Genomic DNA, 18747 nt, shown 5'->3' with positions numbered 1-18747 from the left:
ACTGCCAGGTAAGTCTAGAAAAGAAAATATTTTCAGATTTAAACAGAAACCACAAATAGGTCAAGAATGGTGAAGGCTGAAAAATACTGATACATTTGACTAACAGATAACCAGTTTTGAGAACACATGTTGAGTGGTGTGGTAAGACTAAATGCCAGATTTCAGGTTATTAAATAAAGGAAGATAGTGTAGCAATGGAGATAGTGTAGTATGACAATAGAAAAGGAAGTCAGATTAACATAACTGAACATACATCTTCCACCCTTACAAAAAATAACTCAAAGTTCATGCTCCCTTCTCATATAAAGAATGATATATTCAGTGTTACAATGCTAGTTATCAAAAGTTTACATCTTTTGGGATCTTATTTTCTAAATTACAATAATATGTTTCCAAGTAGGAAACAAGTAAATAGCCATGTAGGAAACAAGTAAATACATTAGATACATATTGAATAATTTTATCTTATTATTTGTAAGGATTTATTAAATATTTCTTCAAAATTTCTAAAAAATATTGACAGTTAATGAAATGATGAACATTGTTTTTCTTGGTAAAAATTATTATTTCTAGGGGAGGGATTAAGATGGTGGAGAAGTAGGGGGACCATGGGTCTTCCTTATCCTTAAACATTGCTGTATTCAGGTCAGATTACTTGGAACAACCAGGAAATTGATATGTGGAGTTGCAGAAGGAGCTCCACAGTTGGAAGGAGACAGTTTGGCAATTGCGAGGTGCATGGATGTAAACTGAGGGAGAGAAAAATGGTGGTGCCATGGAGGGGAGGGAACCCTTTTCTTGGAATGACAAAAGGGAAAGAAAGAGAGTGGTGTTGAGATAGTGTGGCATCAAGTTAGCACAAGAAGAAAACCTCTCTGAACCCTGGACTGGGGAGTGAGAATACTGAGTGTCTCATTTCTTTTCTGCAAACAGCTTTTGGAGCTCAAACTCTGAGGTTTTGAAAGGGCCTGAATTTCTCTAGAATGGAGCTGGGGCATGCGTTCCTGGGGAGGAAGGAGCTGGCCTCAGAGTGTATAGCATGATGTAGTGATCTCAGGGCACACTGAGAGAGAGCAATCCCCTTAATGGAGTACTTTTGGAAGAAGGTTTATTGACTCTCCAAAGGGAAAAGGACCCTGCAGGTGACAGCCAAAGGTTTTTTATCAGCAGTGTGGAGAGATGTTACTCCAGAATAAGAGAGTGGATCCAAGGCATGCTGGGTTCTTTAAGACTTTGGGGTTTGAATCCCAGCCATGCACCCAAGAAAAAACACAGTAGAGTTGTGGCTCAGGGCAAATCGACTGCCCTTGCCATTCTGTGAGGGCTGCCTGAAGAGAGGGGGTTAAGATCCCCTGTCCAGAGACATGAGATTGGGATGGAGCCATTTTTCCTCCCAATACAAAGTGGGACTTCAGAGAGCAACACAGCAGCCCCTAGTGGAAGTGGAACCAAACCCTGCCCCTCCATGCTGGGCAGCTCCTTATTTACTGCGGCAAGACTGGCTCTGAGCCAATGCAGCCAGCCTCACTTTCAGACCAGCACAGACCACTTTACCCCTAACCCCCAGCACTAACAAACAACTCTTTTTCCATTTTTTTCTGACTTCTCTCTCTCTCTCTCTCTCTCCTTTTGGGATCAGGCTCATAGTGAATCAGGCTTTTTTATTCTTTTCTTTTTCCTTCTTTTCTCTTTTCTTCTGCATTTTTTTTCCTTTCTTCTTTGGAATCAGCCTTATAGCTTTTGATTCTCTGTTTTTCTTGTGTGTGTGTTCCCTTTCCTTTTCCCTTTTTATGGAATCAGCCTCCCCTCCCCCCTTTTTGTTCCAGGGTTACCTCAACAAACAAATAAACATATACCTAGTCAAAGTTCCAAACACATCATGACTGCAAACGAGAAGGAACTCTGAAAAGGACTGGCCAGTGAGAAAGAGCAGCCAAATTCCAGCAATAGAGTGCACATATCATACACCAGAAACACTTCCTACAGTGCCAGAATATGGACAGTGTAAGACCCTTTTTTAATATAGTAGTAATCCCAGCTTCCATAAACATAAGTTTTTTAAACATGCAAAAGATAGAAGCTTAGCCAAAATGGCAGGATGGAGGAATTTTCCAAAATATGAAAGGTCAAGAAGGAATCATAGCCATGGACTTGCTGAAAATGGATATAAGCAATATATCTGTACAAGAATTTAGAACAACAGTCATAAGACTACTAAGTAGGCTTGAAAAAAACATAGAAGACACCAAAAAAACCCCATGCTGCAGAGATCAAAGACCTACAATGAGTTATGATGAAGTAAAAAATGTTGTACCTGAGATGCAAAAATAAACTGGATATAGTAACAACAAGGACTCATGAAACAGAGAATGAATGGGTGAAATAGAAGATAAAATGATAGGAAATAATGAAGTGATAAAAAAGAGGGAAAGGAAATTACTAGAGCATGAGGGCAGACTTAGAGAACTAAGAGATTTCATGAAACAAAACAATATCCTTATAGAGTCCCAGGAGAAGAAGAGTGAGACAAAGGGGCAGAAGGTTTATTTGCACAAATTATAGCTGAGAACTTCCCTAATCTGGGGAAGAAAACAGGCATCCAAGTACAAGAGGCAGAGAACTCCCTTCAAAATCAACAGAAACAGGTCAACACCATGACATATACTGAAACTGGCAAAATACAAAAATAAACAGAGAATTCTAAAGCAGCTAGGGATAAAAGACCCTTAACCTACAAGGATAGACACATCAGGTTAGTAGCAAACCTGTCCACTGAAACTTGGTAGGCCAGAAGGGAGTGGTAGGAAATATTCAATGTGTTGGCTAAGAAAAATATGCAGCCAAGAATCCTTTATCCAGCAAGGCTGTCATTCAGAATAGAAGGACAGATAAAGATTTTCCTTAAAAAACAAAACTAAGGGATTTATGGCCATGAAACAAGCTTTGTGAAAAATTTTAAGGGCCCACTCTGAAGAAAAAAAAAAAAAAAAAAAAAAAAAAGAGGAGACCAAAGCCACAAAGACTACAAAGGACCAGAGAATATCACGAGAAACACCAACTCCACAGGCAACATAATGGCACTAAATTCATATCTTTCAATAATCATTCTGAATGCACATGGACTAAATGCTTCAATCAAAAGACATAAGGTATCAGAATGGAAAACAAACAACAAAAAACAAAAAACAAAACAAAACAAAACAAAAAACATATTCATCTATATATTGCTCATAAGAGACTCATTTTACACCTAAGGTCACCTGTAGATTGAAAGTGAGGAGATAAAGAACCATCTATCGTACTAATGGAGGTCAAAAGAAAGGTGGAGTAGCCATACTTAGATAATACAAACTAGATTTTAAAACAAAGACTGTAACAAGAGATGAAGAAGGACATTTTAATCATAATGAATGGGTCTATCCATCAAGAATATCTAACAATTATAAATATTTATGCCCCCAACTTGGCACTCCCATATATATAAATCAACTAATCAGAAACATAAACAAACTCATTGATAACAATACCATAATAATAGGAGACTTGAATACTCAGCTACAACAATGGACAGATCATCTAAGCAGAAAATCAACAAGGAAACAATGGCTTTGAATGACACACTGGACCAATAGACTTAACAGATATATTCAGAACATTTCATCCTAAAGCAGCAGAATACACATTCTTCTCGAGTGTACATGGATAATCTCCAGAATAAATCACAAACTGGGTCACAAATCAGCCCTCAACAGGTGCAAAAAGATTGAGATCATCTATGCATATTTTCAAATCACAACGCTATGAAACTTGAAATCAACCACAAGAAAAAATGTGGAAAGCCCTCAAATACATGGAGGTTAAAGAACATTGTACTAAATAATAAATGGGTTAAAAGGAAATTAAAGAAGAAATTTTAAAAAAATCATGGAAGTCAATGAAAATGAAAACACACCAGGCCAAATCCTTTGGGATGCAACAAAGGCAGTCCTAAGAGGAAAGTACATTGCAATTCAGGCCTATCTCTAGAAGCAAGAAAGCTCCCAAATATACAACCTAAATTATACCTAAAGGAGGTAGAAAAGGAGCAGCAAAGAAAAAGAAGGGAAATAATAAAGGTTAAAGCAGAAATAAATAATATAGAAACAAACAAACAAATAAACAATCCCCCCAAGCCCCACTAGAACAGATCAATGAAACTAAAAGCTGTTTTTTGAAAGAATGAACAAAACTGATAAACCCCTAGCCAGACTTCTGAAAAAGAAAAGAGAGAAGTCCTAAATATATAAAGTCACAAATGAAAGAGGAGAGATTCCAACCAACACCACAGAAATACAAACAATTATAAGAGAATACTGTGAAAAATTATATGCTAACAAACTGGACAATCTGGAAGAAATGGAGAAATTCCTAGACACTCACATAATACCAAAACTCAAACAAGAAGAAATAAAAAAAAAATTTAACAGGCCCATAACCAGCAAATAAATTGAATCAGTTATCAAAAATCTCTTGCAGAATAAGAATCCTGGGCCAGATGGCTTCCCATTTAAAGCAGAGTTAATAACTATTCTTCTCAAACTGCACCAAAAATTAGAAATGGAAGGCAAGCCTCCAAACTCATTCTATGAAGGCAGCAATCTTGATTCCTAAACCAAATACCCCACTAAAAAGTAGAATTATAGTCAAATATCTCTGATAAAACTGGATGCAAAAATTCTCAACAAGATACCAGCAAATCAAATTCAATAGAACATTACAAGAATCATTCACCATGATCAACTAGGATTTATTCCTGGGCTGCAGGGCTGGTTCCATATTCACAAATCAATCAATAAGATACACCACATCAATAGAAGAAAGGATAAGAACCATATGATCCTGTCAATAGATGCAAAAAAAGGCATTTGACAAAATATAGCCTCTTTGTTAATAAAAACCCTCAAGAAAGTCAGGATAGAAGGAACATAAAGACTCCTGGGTGGCTCAGTCAGTTAAATGTCCAACTTCAGCTCAGGTCATGATCTCACGGTTAGTGAGTTTGAGCCCCACATCAGGCTCTGTGCTGACAGCTCAGAGCCTGGAGCCTGTTCAGATTCTCCATCTCTCCCTGCTCCTCCCCTGTTCACTCCTGCTCTCTCTCTCTCTCTCTCTCTCTCTCTCTCTCAAAAAAGTAAGTAAACAGTAAAAAATTAAAAAAAAGAAGGAACATATCTTAACATCATAAAAGCCATATATGAAAGGCCTACAGCCAATATTATCCTCAATGGGGAAAAACTGATCTTTCTCCTGATATCAGGAACGAGGCAAGCATGTTCACTCTTACCCCTGTTGTTCAACATAGTACTGGAAGTCCTAGCTTCAAAATTCAGAGAATAAAAAGAAATAAAAGGCATCCAAATAGGCAAAGAAGAACTCAAACTTTCACTCTTCAGATGACATGATACTCTGCATGGAAAATCCTAAAGACTCCACCAAAAACTGCTAGAACTAGTATGTGAATTCAGCAAATTTGCAGGATATAAAATCAAAGTTCAGAAATTGGTTGCATTTCTATATACCAACAATGAAGCACAGATAGAGAAATCAAGGAATCAATCCCATTTACAATTGCACCAGAAACCATAAAATACCTGGGAATAAACCTAACCAAAGAGGTAAAAGATCTGCATGCTGAACAATATAGAAAGCTTATGAAAGAAATTAAAGAAGACGCAAAGAAATGAAAAAAAAAACAAAACAAAACATTCCATGCTCATGGATTGAAAGAACAAATATTGTTAAAATGGCTATAGTACCCAAAGCAATCTACACATTCAAGCAATCCCTTTCAAAATAGCACAAGCATTCTTCACAGAGCTAGAACAAAAAAATCCTAAAATTTGTATGGAACTAGAAAAGACCACAAATAGCCAAAGCAGTCTTGAAAAAGGAAAGCAAAGCTGGAGGCATCATAAATTCAGACTTCAAATTATGTTACAAAGATGTAGTCATCAAAACGGTATGGTACTGGCACAAAAACAGACACATAGACCAATGGAACAGAATAGACTACTCAGAAATGGACTCACATATATATGGCCAACTAGTCTTTGACAAAGAAGGAGAGTATCCAATGGAAAAAAGACAGTCTCTTCAGCAAATGGTGTTGGGAACATTGGACAACACCATACAGAAGAATGAACCCTGACCACTTTCTTACATCATACACAAAAATCAATTCAGAATGGATGAAAGACCTAAACTGAGACAGGAAACCATTAAAATCCTAGAGGATAAAACCAGGCAGCAACCTCTTTGACCTCAGCCACAGCAACTTCTTCCTAGATAGATCTTCAGAGGCAAGAGAAACAAAAGCAAAAATGTACTATTGGGACCCCAGCAAGATAAAAAATCTTCTGCACAGCAAACAAAAATTAAAGGCAACTGATGGAATGGGAGAAGATATTTGCAAATGACATATCAGATAAAGAGTTAGTATCCAAAATCTATAAAGAACTTATCAAACTCAACACCCAAAAAACAAATAATCCAGTGAAGAAATGGGCAAAAGACATGAATAGACACTTCTCCATAGAAGACATCCAGATGGCCAACCGACACATGAAAAAATGCTCCACATTACTCATCATCAGGGAAATACAGGCAAAACCACAATGAGATACCACCTTACACCTGTCAGAATGGCTAACATTAACAACTCAAGCAACAACAGATGTTGGCGAGGATGCGGAGAAAGAGGATCTCTTTTGCATTGTTGGTGGGAATGCAAGCTGGTGCAGACACTCTGGAAAACAGTATGGAGGTTTCTAAAAAAACTAAAACTAGAACTGCCCTATGACCCAGCAATTGTCCTACCAGGCATTTATTCAAGGGATACAGGTGTGCTATTTTGAAGGGACACATGCACCTCCATGTTTATAGCAGCACTATCAACAATAGCCAAAGTATGGAAAGAGCCCAGATGTCTGTCGACTGCTGAATGAATAAAAATGAATTAATATATATATATATATAATCTTGCCATTTGCAACAACATGGATGGAACTAGAAAGTATTATTCTAAGCAAAACAAGTCAGTCAAAGAAAGACAAATATCATATGATTTCACTCCTTTGTGGAATTTAAGAACACAAACATAACATAGGGGAAGGGAAGGAAAAATAAGATAAAAACATGGAGGGAGGTAAACCATTAGAGACTCTTAAATACAGAGAACCTGAGTGTTGCTGGAGGAGAGGTGGGTGGGTGGATGAGATAAATGGGTGACAGGCATTGAGGAGGGACTTGTTGGGATGAGAACTGGGTGATGTATATAATTTATTAATCACTTGGTTCTACTCCTGAAACCATTACTACACTGTATGTAAACTCACTTGAATTTAAATAAATAAATTTTAAAAAATTATTATCTTTAGATAAAATTTCAAATTGTTTTTATAAGTCTGTTTGAGGAGAAATTGAATTGTATGGAATGACTGATTATCAAGGACATCTAATGAAACCGAATATTCATTTTATTCAGAAATCATCCAATAATTTCTCTTTTTTTGTCCTGAGATATTTATTTATTCATGTATTTATGCATTTATTTATGTATTTATGCATTGATTTATTTTTTTATTATTTCAGGTTTTTAATTAAATTCTAGTTAATATATAATGTAATATTGTTTTCAAAGGTAGAATTTAGTGATTCATCACTTACATTTAACACCCAGTGCTCATCACAGCAAGCACCCTCGTTAATATCATTACCCATTTAGCCTATCCATCACCCACCTCCCATTCATCAACCCTCAGTTTGATCTTTATAATTAAGACACTCTTATGGTTTGCCTCTTTCTTCTTTTTTCCCCTTCCCCTATGTTCATCTGTTTTGTTTCTTAAATTCCACATATGGATGAAATCATATAGTATTTGTCATTTGCTGACTATCTTGTTTTGCTTAACATAATACACTGTAACTCCATCCACATTGTTGTAAATTACCCAGTGATTTCTTGATGTCTTTGTTTCATTTGTTTCATATCAAGATGATAAGCTTTCCAGAGAGACACAGAAAAATAAATAAAAGATTAATAAAAACCAAATAAATTTCTATATTCCTGCAGAATTCAGCTTCCTTTATGTAGATAAATATATTTGGGTAGGAGTGTTCTTGTACAAAGCTTTCAAGTTCCATAGGAACTGTCTGTAAATTGAAAATCTGAACAAAAAGTTCAAACTACCAAGAACTGAAGAGATGAACACAGCAAACTTTTGCAAACAGGAATAAGCCAGCTCTAACACACTGCTTCAATAATCACAAATATTGCACAAAACAAGTAATAATATTTTTATCCAGATTTCTGTTTGGTCTTTGCATTAGTTTTTGATGGTCATTGTAACAAAATACCATGACCTTGGTAGTTTAGACCAATACACATTTATTCTCTTAAATTCTGGAGGTCAGAACTTTAAAACCTGAAGATTAAAGTGTCATTTGACTTAAATCAAGTCTCTGTAGAAGGCAGGGCTACCTTCCCTCTGGAGGCTCTAGAGATAATCCATTTCCTTCTCATTTCCAGCTTCTAGCACTACATTCCTTGCATTCCTTAGTTCCTGGCCTTTCCTCCATCTTCAAAGCACATCACTCTAAACTTTGCTTCAATCATCACATTGCCTTTTCCTCTTCTGTATTCAAATAAATCTCTCTGCCTTCCTCTTATGAGGGCACCAGGTGACTACATTTAGGGCTGATACTAATCATCCAGAATAATCAAGGTTAATCAAAATTAATGTCTCCATATCAAGATCCTTAATTTAGTCACATCTGCAAAGTCCCTTTACCATACAAAATAACATTTAAAGTTTCTAGGAATTAGAACTGGGAGGTTATTATTCCACCTACCGCAATCTTCAAGGGCATGCCATTTTTTATATCTTTACATTGCTCATGGGATCTGTATTATTTAGTAATAAATTAATGAAGCTATGTATAATTTCTTTGTTGGCACAATTCTTGTCTTAAAATAAACCTGTTATCCACACATAAATTCTCAGCTTATGACTTTGCCTGTAACTCATTAAAAAAAATAATGTGTGAGGGGCGCCTGGGTGGCGCAGTCGGTTAAGCGTCCGACTTCAGCCAGGTCACGATCTCGCGGTCCATGAGTTCGAGCCCCGCGTCAGGCTCTGGGCTGATGGCTCGGAGCCTGGAGCCTGTTTCCGATTCTGTGTCTCCCTCTCTCTCTGCCCCTCCCCCGTTCATGCTCTGTCTCTCTCTGTCCCAAAAATAAATAAAAACGTTGAAAAAGAAAAAAAAAATTAAAAAAAAATAATGTGTGAAAGAATGGGTAAAATAGGTAAAGATTGAGTACACTTATTTTGATAAGCACAGAAATTTATAGAAATTTTGAATCATTACATTATACTCTGAAACTAATATAACACTGTATGCTAATTATACTTTAATAAAAAAAAAATGCCATCAGATTTCCCGCCACCAAATAGTAGGTTATCTGCATCTACAATCCTTTTACTTTTCTTTTCACTGTAACAACTGATGAAATCTCTAACAAAAGCCAATCTTTCTGCATTCATTCTAAATCTATTCCCACTCTTTTTCTCAAGTTAGTTCTTCAATTATTCTTGTTTCTATTGTACTTTCCAACTCCAAGAATGGGAAAAGGACTAGGGACCAGTTGGTTTATTCTTTCTTTCCCTCTTTCCTTATTTCCTCCCTCCCTCCTTCTCTCCCTCTCTTCTTTCTTTCTTTCTTTCTTTCTTTCTTTCTTTCTTTCTTTCTTTCTATTTCTCCTTATAAATTATCCTCTCTGTACCACTATGGAGCCATTATAGCCCTAAGGAAAGGGACTGGAGGAATGTTGCCTTAGGAAAGATGGGTATAAAAGAAGAGAATAGGAGAAGATCCTATCTGGACTGGAAGAGGAATGAGTAGCCTGGTCCTGTACATAGTGGACTGTGGGGAGTTGCTTTGTTATATCTTCTTGAAGAATTAAACCTATTATCAGAAAGTGGTGATTCTCTCTATCCCTAGAAATACATTTAATATCTTGTATGATATAGTTGAACAAGTTCAATTTTTTTTGGTTACTATTTGGTTACTATTTGGTTACTATTATATATATATATATATATATATATATATATATACACATATATATATATATATATACACATATATATATATACACACATATATATATATATATATTCTATCTTTTCACTTTAAGCCTTATAAAGTTTTTATAACAGTGCCTTACATGTAGCAATTAAATGTAAATATTGATTACATAAAAATAAAGTTAGCTAAAACTATCTTCAAAATTGGGCTGGGAACACAGATGAGAGAAGAAATAAAAGTATGAAATTGCCATAATTAAGGCAGAGATAGTAAGACTCTGAAGGGAGACTAGAGGGAAGAGTGCTGTGGGAAAGAGGCAGGAGAGTTTTGAGGGAGAGATGTGGCAGCTGTAGGAATGAAAACTTGGCAAAAGATAAATGTGGTTATAGAGGAGTGTTCAATAAATTTGTGTTATATGGAATGCCAGAACCATTAATTACCCTATAAACCATTAGTAAAAATTGATATTACTCATAAATGCTTTTGAAACTAGATGTTTGTTTTGCTTTTAATGAAGTGATATGTGAGATTGGCCTCATGGGGCACTCAATGAGAATAGGCAGATCCTAGGATACAAGTTACATTCAGCATTTAGGGTAATATCATCCTCTCTCGTAACTATACAAGATGGTTATTGTATTTGTTTTGCCCTCCATTATAGCCTTAGTATCTCACAAATTATCTAACACATAGTAGGCATAGGATACACATTTGTCAATGTGTGAGGGTGATTTCATACAGTGTCAGCCAAGGAAATCTGATAATGTTACTCATGCACTTCAGAGCTTCTAAAGCTTCATCATCTATGTTTTAGATACATACATTTCTATGTGTATGCCAGTTCAAATAATCTTGGCCAGATTTTTTACTTCCTGAACTGCCACTGCAAACAGCTCTGTGCAGGAACAAGTTTTACACACTTGCAACTTAAGGGCAACCTGCAAGTGCAGAATTAACTGCCTGTAGTGCCACCCTTAGGGACTGGGAGGTGGACGGTCACTGATACCTCCACAAAGGAGACTGTTCTGAGCGCATTTCATAAGGTTCTGTTCATGCAAGATCACGCTCCAGCTGCCTGTAAAAGTAGTCATGTCTATAATGCAACCTCCTTTACACTGTTTCACTCCTCAACTACGCTCCATCCCTCACTTCTGCTCTCTGGGATAAATTACAATTAACTACTACTTACAAGCAAATTTTGTTTCAAGGTGTGCTTTAGGAAAACCCAAGCTAAGGCAATAAATTCTACAGTACATTTTATAAAGTAAAATTTTACTTGTACTTGAAAGGAAATAATGTGCCTATATATATATATATATATATATATATAACTTCTATTATTTTTAGAAAGGTCTACTTTTTTTTCAAAGAAGTCTAAAAACACAGTGTTCTTGAAATAATTTTCATAGCTAACTGTACAGTTACAGCAGATTAAACTTAATTTTTATATCAAACCCCTGCAGAGGTGTTTGCCAAGTTTGCAGATATATCCATTACAATGCCTGTCTCTGCACTGAGAGGTTTGTAAAACCCAGCAGGAATTACAGCTGACCATGCTGCAATAAATGGATTCATCCACAATTGTATTCTATTTTTATTTTCAGACTAACTGTTGAATATATGCCACCTACTTGGGAAAACACTCAGGGATATGTCTTTATTATGAATATACTTTTCAATTATTTTCTTTTTGAAGAGATATCAAATAGTGATATGAAAGTTTTGAATTAAAAACGATTCCAGTCTAATCTATGCCTTTCTTGGAGTAATATTAAAAGTTTCCTGTTTTTCACACATTATCCTGGTATGAATTCTATGGCCATTCAGTTAGCTCACTATTTTTTAATAGAAGTTGTTAACTTAGGTTGCATATAAATGTTAAGTCTGGGAAGCTTAGAAGTTAGTATGGATTGACTGTAGAATTGGTTCCCTTCTGAAGTAGGGGTGAGGCATGATCAGGTGAGGTGTGTTGATAGACAGCTCTGCTTTGATGTGAGGAAAAGAAACTGGTTTTCAGGCTGCACACACCCAAATGCCAGAATGAGAAGGTCTCATATTGTGTGTCACCATAACATTAAGTACTTCAGTCTTCCATGAAAAATTCGTTTATATTGTTAAGAGATATGTCCTTTGCCCTTTTTGCATGTAGGTACAGGGAAAGAGTAGGATTCTGATATTTCACTGACACCGTTGTTCAACATACATACCTTCAACCCCACTTTGTCCAGTCTTATGCCCCCCTCCTCAACTGATTTCAAAACTTTTTAAGTTTCCACTAGGCACATGGTCCTCAGCCCCTTCTTTAAATCCTTTCAAATTTATTCTAGGTTTTAGTTTTCTCCATCTGTTAAGTCTTTTAATTCACATCCTCCCTTATTCTTCAGAAATATATCACAATGTCTCCTTTGTTAATCAAATATTCCTCTCCTTCATCATTCTTATTGATGATGTGGATTTCTTCTCATACAAGAGGATGATAGAAGTATATATACTCATATGTATGAAGGAGTCAACAATTATTGTCTAAACTTGATTAAATAAGAAACAGATATTTTCTAGCATTATAGGAGAACCTCATGAAAGAAAAAAGAATTAAAAAAAGTTGGCTCTAGGAAGTGGGGCTTGATGGGAGGGAGATGTATTTTTTTTCTCCATCTGCACTTATAAACCATTACATTCATTTGATATTTTTTATTAAAAAAATAAACAGTAGGCAAATAACTACCAAGGAAAAATAACTTTAGATAATTTACAGAAAGAAGAAATGTGAATCTTCTAACTTCTCTTGTAAAATCTTAAATAACTCTGTCATTAAATAATATAACTTAACTTCAGGAAATGTTTTCCACCTGTTTCTTTTTAACTTAAATATGAACCTTAATATAACAGTTTGTTTTATTTATTTTTATTTGCTTTAATAACTTTTTTATGGTACTGCTCAAATAATGATTTTTTAAAATACAGATACTCATAAAAGAATAAAAAGTAGCCAACAATGTCAACTGCATCAGTAAATTCAGGTACTATGATATATATATATATATATATATATATATATATATATATATACACATATACATATTTGCATATGTGTATATATATTTGTATACATATTTGTACACAAATTTGTATACATATATATGTATATATATATTTGTATATTTGTATATATATATATAATTTTAGTAGACACAGTATTGGATATATATATTAAAAAACAGTGTAATGTTCTGTAAAGGCCAAAGGAAACAGTTTATGAATGGAGGGACTGGTGCTTATAGGAAAAGGGACAATATAGTAATTCTATTGAAATAGGATGGAGGAGATACAGTGTGGATACAGATGTAGTTAGATTTCATTTTATTAGTAGGAAGATAAATTTGAAGTGAAGTGTTCTTTGTCGGGCAGTCTTAGTAGGATTGAGAGGAAGTGCTGAAGGCCCATTTGAAGTTGGTGATCATGAATGAACGGTGGGTGAAATTCTCTAGCAGCTCTCAGATTCTCAAAGCAGTCACAGATTAAGGGCATAGCTGAATTCATTAGGAGTTGGGATTTTGCAACACAATCACAATAGAAGACAAAGGGGCAAGGGAGTTTGAATAGCAACAAAAAATTATTTTAATTATTTTTGAAATGTTTGACCATGGAAGGTAGAAAGTAAAGTTAAGTGATACATCTGGGCCATGAAATAATAAAAGACAAACAAGTGACTGTTGAACATGGGTATTGAGCTTATTTATTTATGTATTTATTTATTTAAAAATGTTTATTTATTTTTGAGAGAGAGACAGAGACAGCGTGTGAGCAGGTGAGGTTCAGGGAGGGAGGGAGACACAGAATCCCAAGCAGGCTCCAGGAGCTAAGCTGTCACCACAGAGCTGGTCATGGGGCTCAAACTCAAGAGCTGTGAGCTCATGACCTGAGCCAAAGTCAGATGCTTAAACAACTGAGACACAAAGGCGCCCCTTGGTACTGAACTTTTAAGTACTAGTGAAACTGGATTTGTACATGTACTACTCTTGCTCATATGGTTGGTGTAATGTTTAGGACAATTACGTGAAAATAAGACAGCCACTGTCAATCTCAGCCACTATCAAAGTGTACATTACTATTACATAAATGGATAGTGTTAATGGAACTAGTTATTGACTAGGCAGCAAATTTTTACAATTTTCAGGCAAAGATGTTTTAAATTCTTAAGTAATTAAGGAGAAAATGCTCAGAAATTTTATGGAAATATAGAGAATCACCTCAATTCTAAACTTTTAACTAAATACTTTTAAAAATCATATCTATTTCCTTTTTGCTTTTCACCCCCTAGACATTCTCATGTAATCTTGAAGTTGACATACTATATTCACAAACATGGCTTTAACTGTAGTGAAGGAATGTACAATGATGACTTTTAAATATTTTTCTAGCCTTCTTTTATGTGTATTGGACATATATATCTAAATTCCTACTGCATATTTCCACATGGATTTCCCAAGATTTCAACTCTTCATATTAAAACCTGAATTACTCACATTTATCAACACCGTGATCTATTCCTTCATCTGTGTTATTTCTTCTTATGAAGTGAATCATCACACATTCAATGAACTGTGCCTAAATTTCCTCCTACTCTAGAACTTGGCATTTAATTATTAAATCTTAGTAATTTTCCCTCTTTAAAATCCTGCATATTTTCTTCTCTTCAATGACATTACCACTGTTTTCTTTCTGTCCCTTGTCACCTCTCAGCTGGTGAATTTCAATAGTCTGAATTGGTTTCCCAATTTCTCTTCTTTTTTCCAAGCTATTTCTCCATGCCATTATCTAGCTGTGTGAATTTGGCAAGTCCCTTTATGTATCTAATATTGGCTTCTTCATCTCTAGACCGGATATTGTATTTGTTCTCTCTACCAAATAAGATGTGTGTGTGTCACACACACATATGTTATATTATATATAATATATAATAATTATATATTATTATATTATGTATTATATGTATATTATATACATACATATAGTGAAGTCTAAATATATAAAATGAGAAACTAAGCAGTAAGATACACACACACACACACACACACACACATATATATATATATATATACACATATATATACATACATATAATGAAGTCTAAATATATAAAATGAGAAACTAAGCAGTAAGCAAAAATCTTGTGATGAAACTCTGGACATACACTGCACTGGCATATATTCTAAAACTAAGCATATAAAAAAGTAATGTTGAAATAGATTTTTTAAGCTTGGCAATCAATCAGGATTCTCAAGCTCACTTCTTAATAATGCCTTCATGGATTTTTTATTGCATGACAGAGCAAGCCACATATCATATATCAACTGTAATATAGTATTTGACTTCTTTAATGCAATGCTTAACTGTAAATGTCTATAACTACAAATGAGGCATTTAAATTTGAAGATACTTTAGATAGATGGCAATACCTATAATTAGAAAATCATAATTTTGCCTGAATTTCACTTAAAAGTTAAAGTTCCACCTGCTTCCATTATTGGGAAAGTAATAATAACAATTATAACTATTCCATGAAGTATTAAAAGCTGAACATTCAATTTGAAGGTAGCTACAATAAAAAAGTAATGAAAAATGAACCTATAAAATGTTTGCAATTCATACACATATGTTATATAGAGGCATTAAAGAGCAAAGAAAATAACTAGTCTTTATTACAGTTTATCTTTTCAGATGCTCCCTTTTTTTTTTGTCATTAGGATAGCATTATGGTTAATATCTCTCATCCAAAGATCATCACTTTCCTATGCCAAAATTTTGATCCTAAGGTATGCATAATCACAGACTAAAACTGTAGAGTTTCTAAATTTGGTAATTAAAAGATTTTTGCATTAGGCTTAAATATTTATAAAAACATAATACATCTTTATTTTTCACATTTGAGGTGGCTGAACCATTTTAATCCAGGCTATGCAACTTACCATCATTACGTAGAGTGAGTGGTGTTGGAGGACTAAGTACTCGAGCATTTGTCACTGTGTTTTTCACCAGACAAATATAGCTGCCAACATCTGATGTTTGGACTTTAGATATATAGAGGTTGCCTGTCTCCTGGGAAATGAACCGCCGGCTGTCTTCCGCCACAAAGGAAGGGAACTCGTTAAATACCCAGCTATAGATGATCTCTGAAAATACACAAAATTCAATTGTTGAAAGACACAGATTATTTTAATAGCAGTTAAAACTCAAACAACAAATCCTTTACTAAGTGTTAGGTATATTGCAAGGCCATACACATTGGATCTACATATCTATATAATTTAGCATTTTATGCTAAAAGACTGTTATTCTTAATGATTATAAGAAGATCAAAAATATTTCTTAAGGATGCTTAGCCTATATTCATTCATCGATTCATTCATCCATTCAATTCCAGTGTGTACTGAATTCATATTAGATAATTGGCACTGTGATAGCATTGAAATTAAAAAAGATGAGAAAGACAGTTCCCCATTCTAAAAGATCAAACTAATGGGAGATTTATGCAAACCTATCAATCAATATGGAATAAAGAAATAGAGATATTTACTCTGTTTTAAAGAAGGCATGGGAACAGGATACTTAAGCAATCATATTGGTCAGTAAAAACTTCCGGAGATAAGAGACACTAAGCTACAATATTTACTCACTTATTTAACAAATATTGGCTTGTGGTCACAATAGAAACCAGGTATTGTTGTGTTTGTTTGTTTATTTGTTTGTTTGTGAGAGGGAGAGAGCATGAACAGGGGAAAGGGACAGAGGGAGAGAGAGAGAGAGAGAGAGAGAGAGAGAGACAGAGACAGAGACAGAGAGAGAGACAGAGAGAAAGAAAGAGAGAGAATCTTAAGCAGGTTTCATGCTCAGTGTGGAGCCTGATGTCGGGCTTGATCCCATGACCCTAGGATCATGACTGAGCTGAAATCAATAGTCAAACGCTCAACCAACTGAGCTATCCAAATGCCCCCAGATATTGTTCTAAGAAGGAAAGAAGTTTGTGTTCTCAGTCTGGAGTTTTCATTATAGTGGGAAGAAACCAAGAATACACAAACAAATAAACATTAAGTGGTGATAAGTGCTGTGAAGAAAACTAAAGTATATTAAAAGAGAGAGTTATAAGGGTGAGAAGGACATGTGAAATTATATTTAAAGTCTTTCACTTACAATTGGATAGAGAAGACACAGTGTGAGGACAAAGCAGGAACCAGGAGGAGGGGAAGCAGGAGGAATAATGTCCACTAGCTTAAGAGGCTATTTTAAACATAGCCATGAAAGATATAAATGATTTGCACTAGAATGGTAGTGGCAGTGATGCTATTGTTTCTTGTAAAAATTTGGTAGTAGAGCTGGCAGGAATTGCTGATGGATTCATTATGGAATGTGAGACAAAGAGGGACCAATGATTTAAGTTTTGGGCCTGAGTCACTGAGCAACTAGAAGAATGTATTTGCTTTTACTAAAATGGGCAGACTTTTACTAAATGGGCAGTTCTTTAGAGATGTGGGTAGAATAAAACCAGGAGTTTAGTTTTGGCAGATTGAATTTGACATAATATCTGGTATAGAATTAGAGAATTGATAAGGCAGTCATACATTTGAATAAAGAGACCGAGAGGAATTTGTGTTTGTGTTATAAATTTGGAGTATTAAAAGGTTAGTTTGACTTGGCCAGGTGAAGAGTGTATGGTGTGTTGAATGTATTCCAGTCAGAGAAGACAAATGAGAAAATTCATTCACACAAGGAATTGGATAGTATGAATGGACCACCACAAACAGTTTTGTGTTATTAGACTTATAATTTTGAGCAAGGGAGTGGTAAGAGGAAAGGTTGGGGAGATTAGTGGTAAATCCAAATTACTAAACACAGATTAACATGGTGTGTGTCTGTTATATTAAGAAACTTGTGCTCAATCTTACATGTAATGTGGTACCACTGGATGTTTTTCAAGAAAGGGTTGACATAGATACATATATTAGTAGGTTATTCTGGTGATTCTGCAAAAGTTGGATTTAATTAAAAGGAAGTTTGCAGCAGAGAACAATAGGACAATATTGCATACTGAAAGTGAAGGCTGAAGAAATCTGAATCAGAACCATGATCATAACAATGAGAAGAAAGATGTTGATCCAAGAAATATAGCAGAGGGAAGGCAAAGAGAGAAAAATAGTTCAGGAATACTCTCACGTTTCACTTGAGTGATTGGGAAGAGCATAGTATAAGAAATTCAATGGAAATACATTAAGTCAAACTAGTTTGAGAAGAAAGATAATTGGTTCATTTTCAGGACATTTTGAATTGGAAGTCTGTGAGGAAAATCCGGTCAAGGAGTTCTAGCAGTTGGCAAATAGGTGTTTGAAACACAGGAAAGGAAATCTGAGGTGAAGGTTAAATTTGGGAGTTGTCAGTATATTGGTATTATTGAATCCAAGAAGGGATGAGATTAATCAGGAAGAGTAGATATGGTGAGAAGATACTCTGGGAAGCACAAACATCTAAATAAATGTAAGGGGCGCCTGAGTGGCTCAGTCAGTTGAGCATCTGACTTGATTTCGGCTCAGGTCATGATCTCATGGTTTGTGAGTTTGAGCCCCACAT

The 18747-nt window shown here is 35.1% G+C and overlaps 1 protein-coding gene across 3 annotated transcripts in view; it reads right to left on the bottom strand.

The window, feature by feature from the left end:
• Nucleotides 1–18747, bottom strand: part of CNTN5 (contactin 5) — a 1391028-nt gene that overhangs the window by 389713 nt on the left and 982568 nt on the right. For all 3 annotated transcript variants that reach the window (XM_086678621.1, XM_086678620.1, XM_086678619.1), the window contains one exon: nucleotides 16095–16298. In XM_086678621.1, the coding sequence (XP_086534747.1) occupies nucleotides 16095–16298 (204 nt within the window). The remainder of the gene's footprint in view (nucleotides 1–16094; nucleotides 16299–18747) is intronic.

The sequence above is a fragment of the Puma concolor genome, chromosome D1, assembly GCF_028749965.1.
Source record: "Puma concolor isolate L17-30 chromosome D1, mPumCon1.1.hap2, whole genome shotgun sequence".
NCBI lineage: Eukaryota > Metazoa > Chordata > Mammalia > Carnivora > Felidae > Puma > Puma concolor.
Note: the sequence above shows the minus strand (reverse complement) of the source record. Positions and strands in the feature narration are given on the sequence as shown.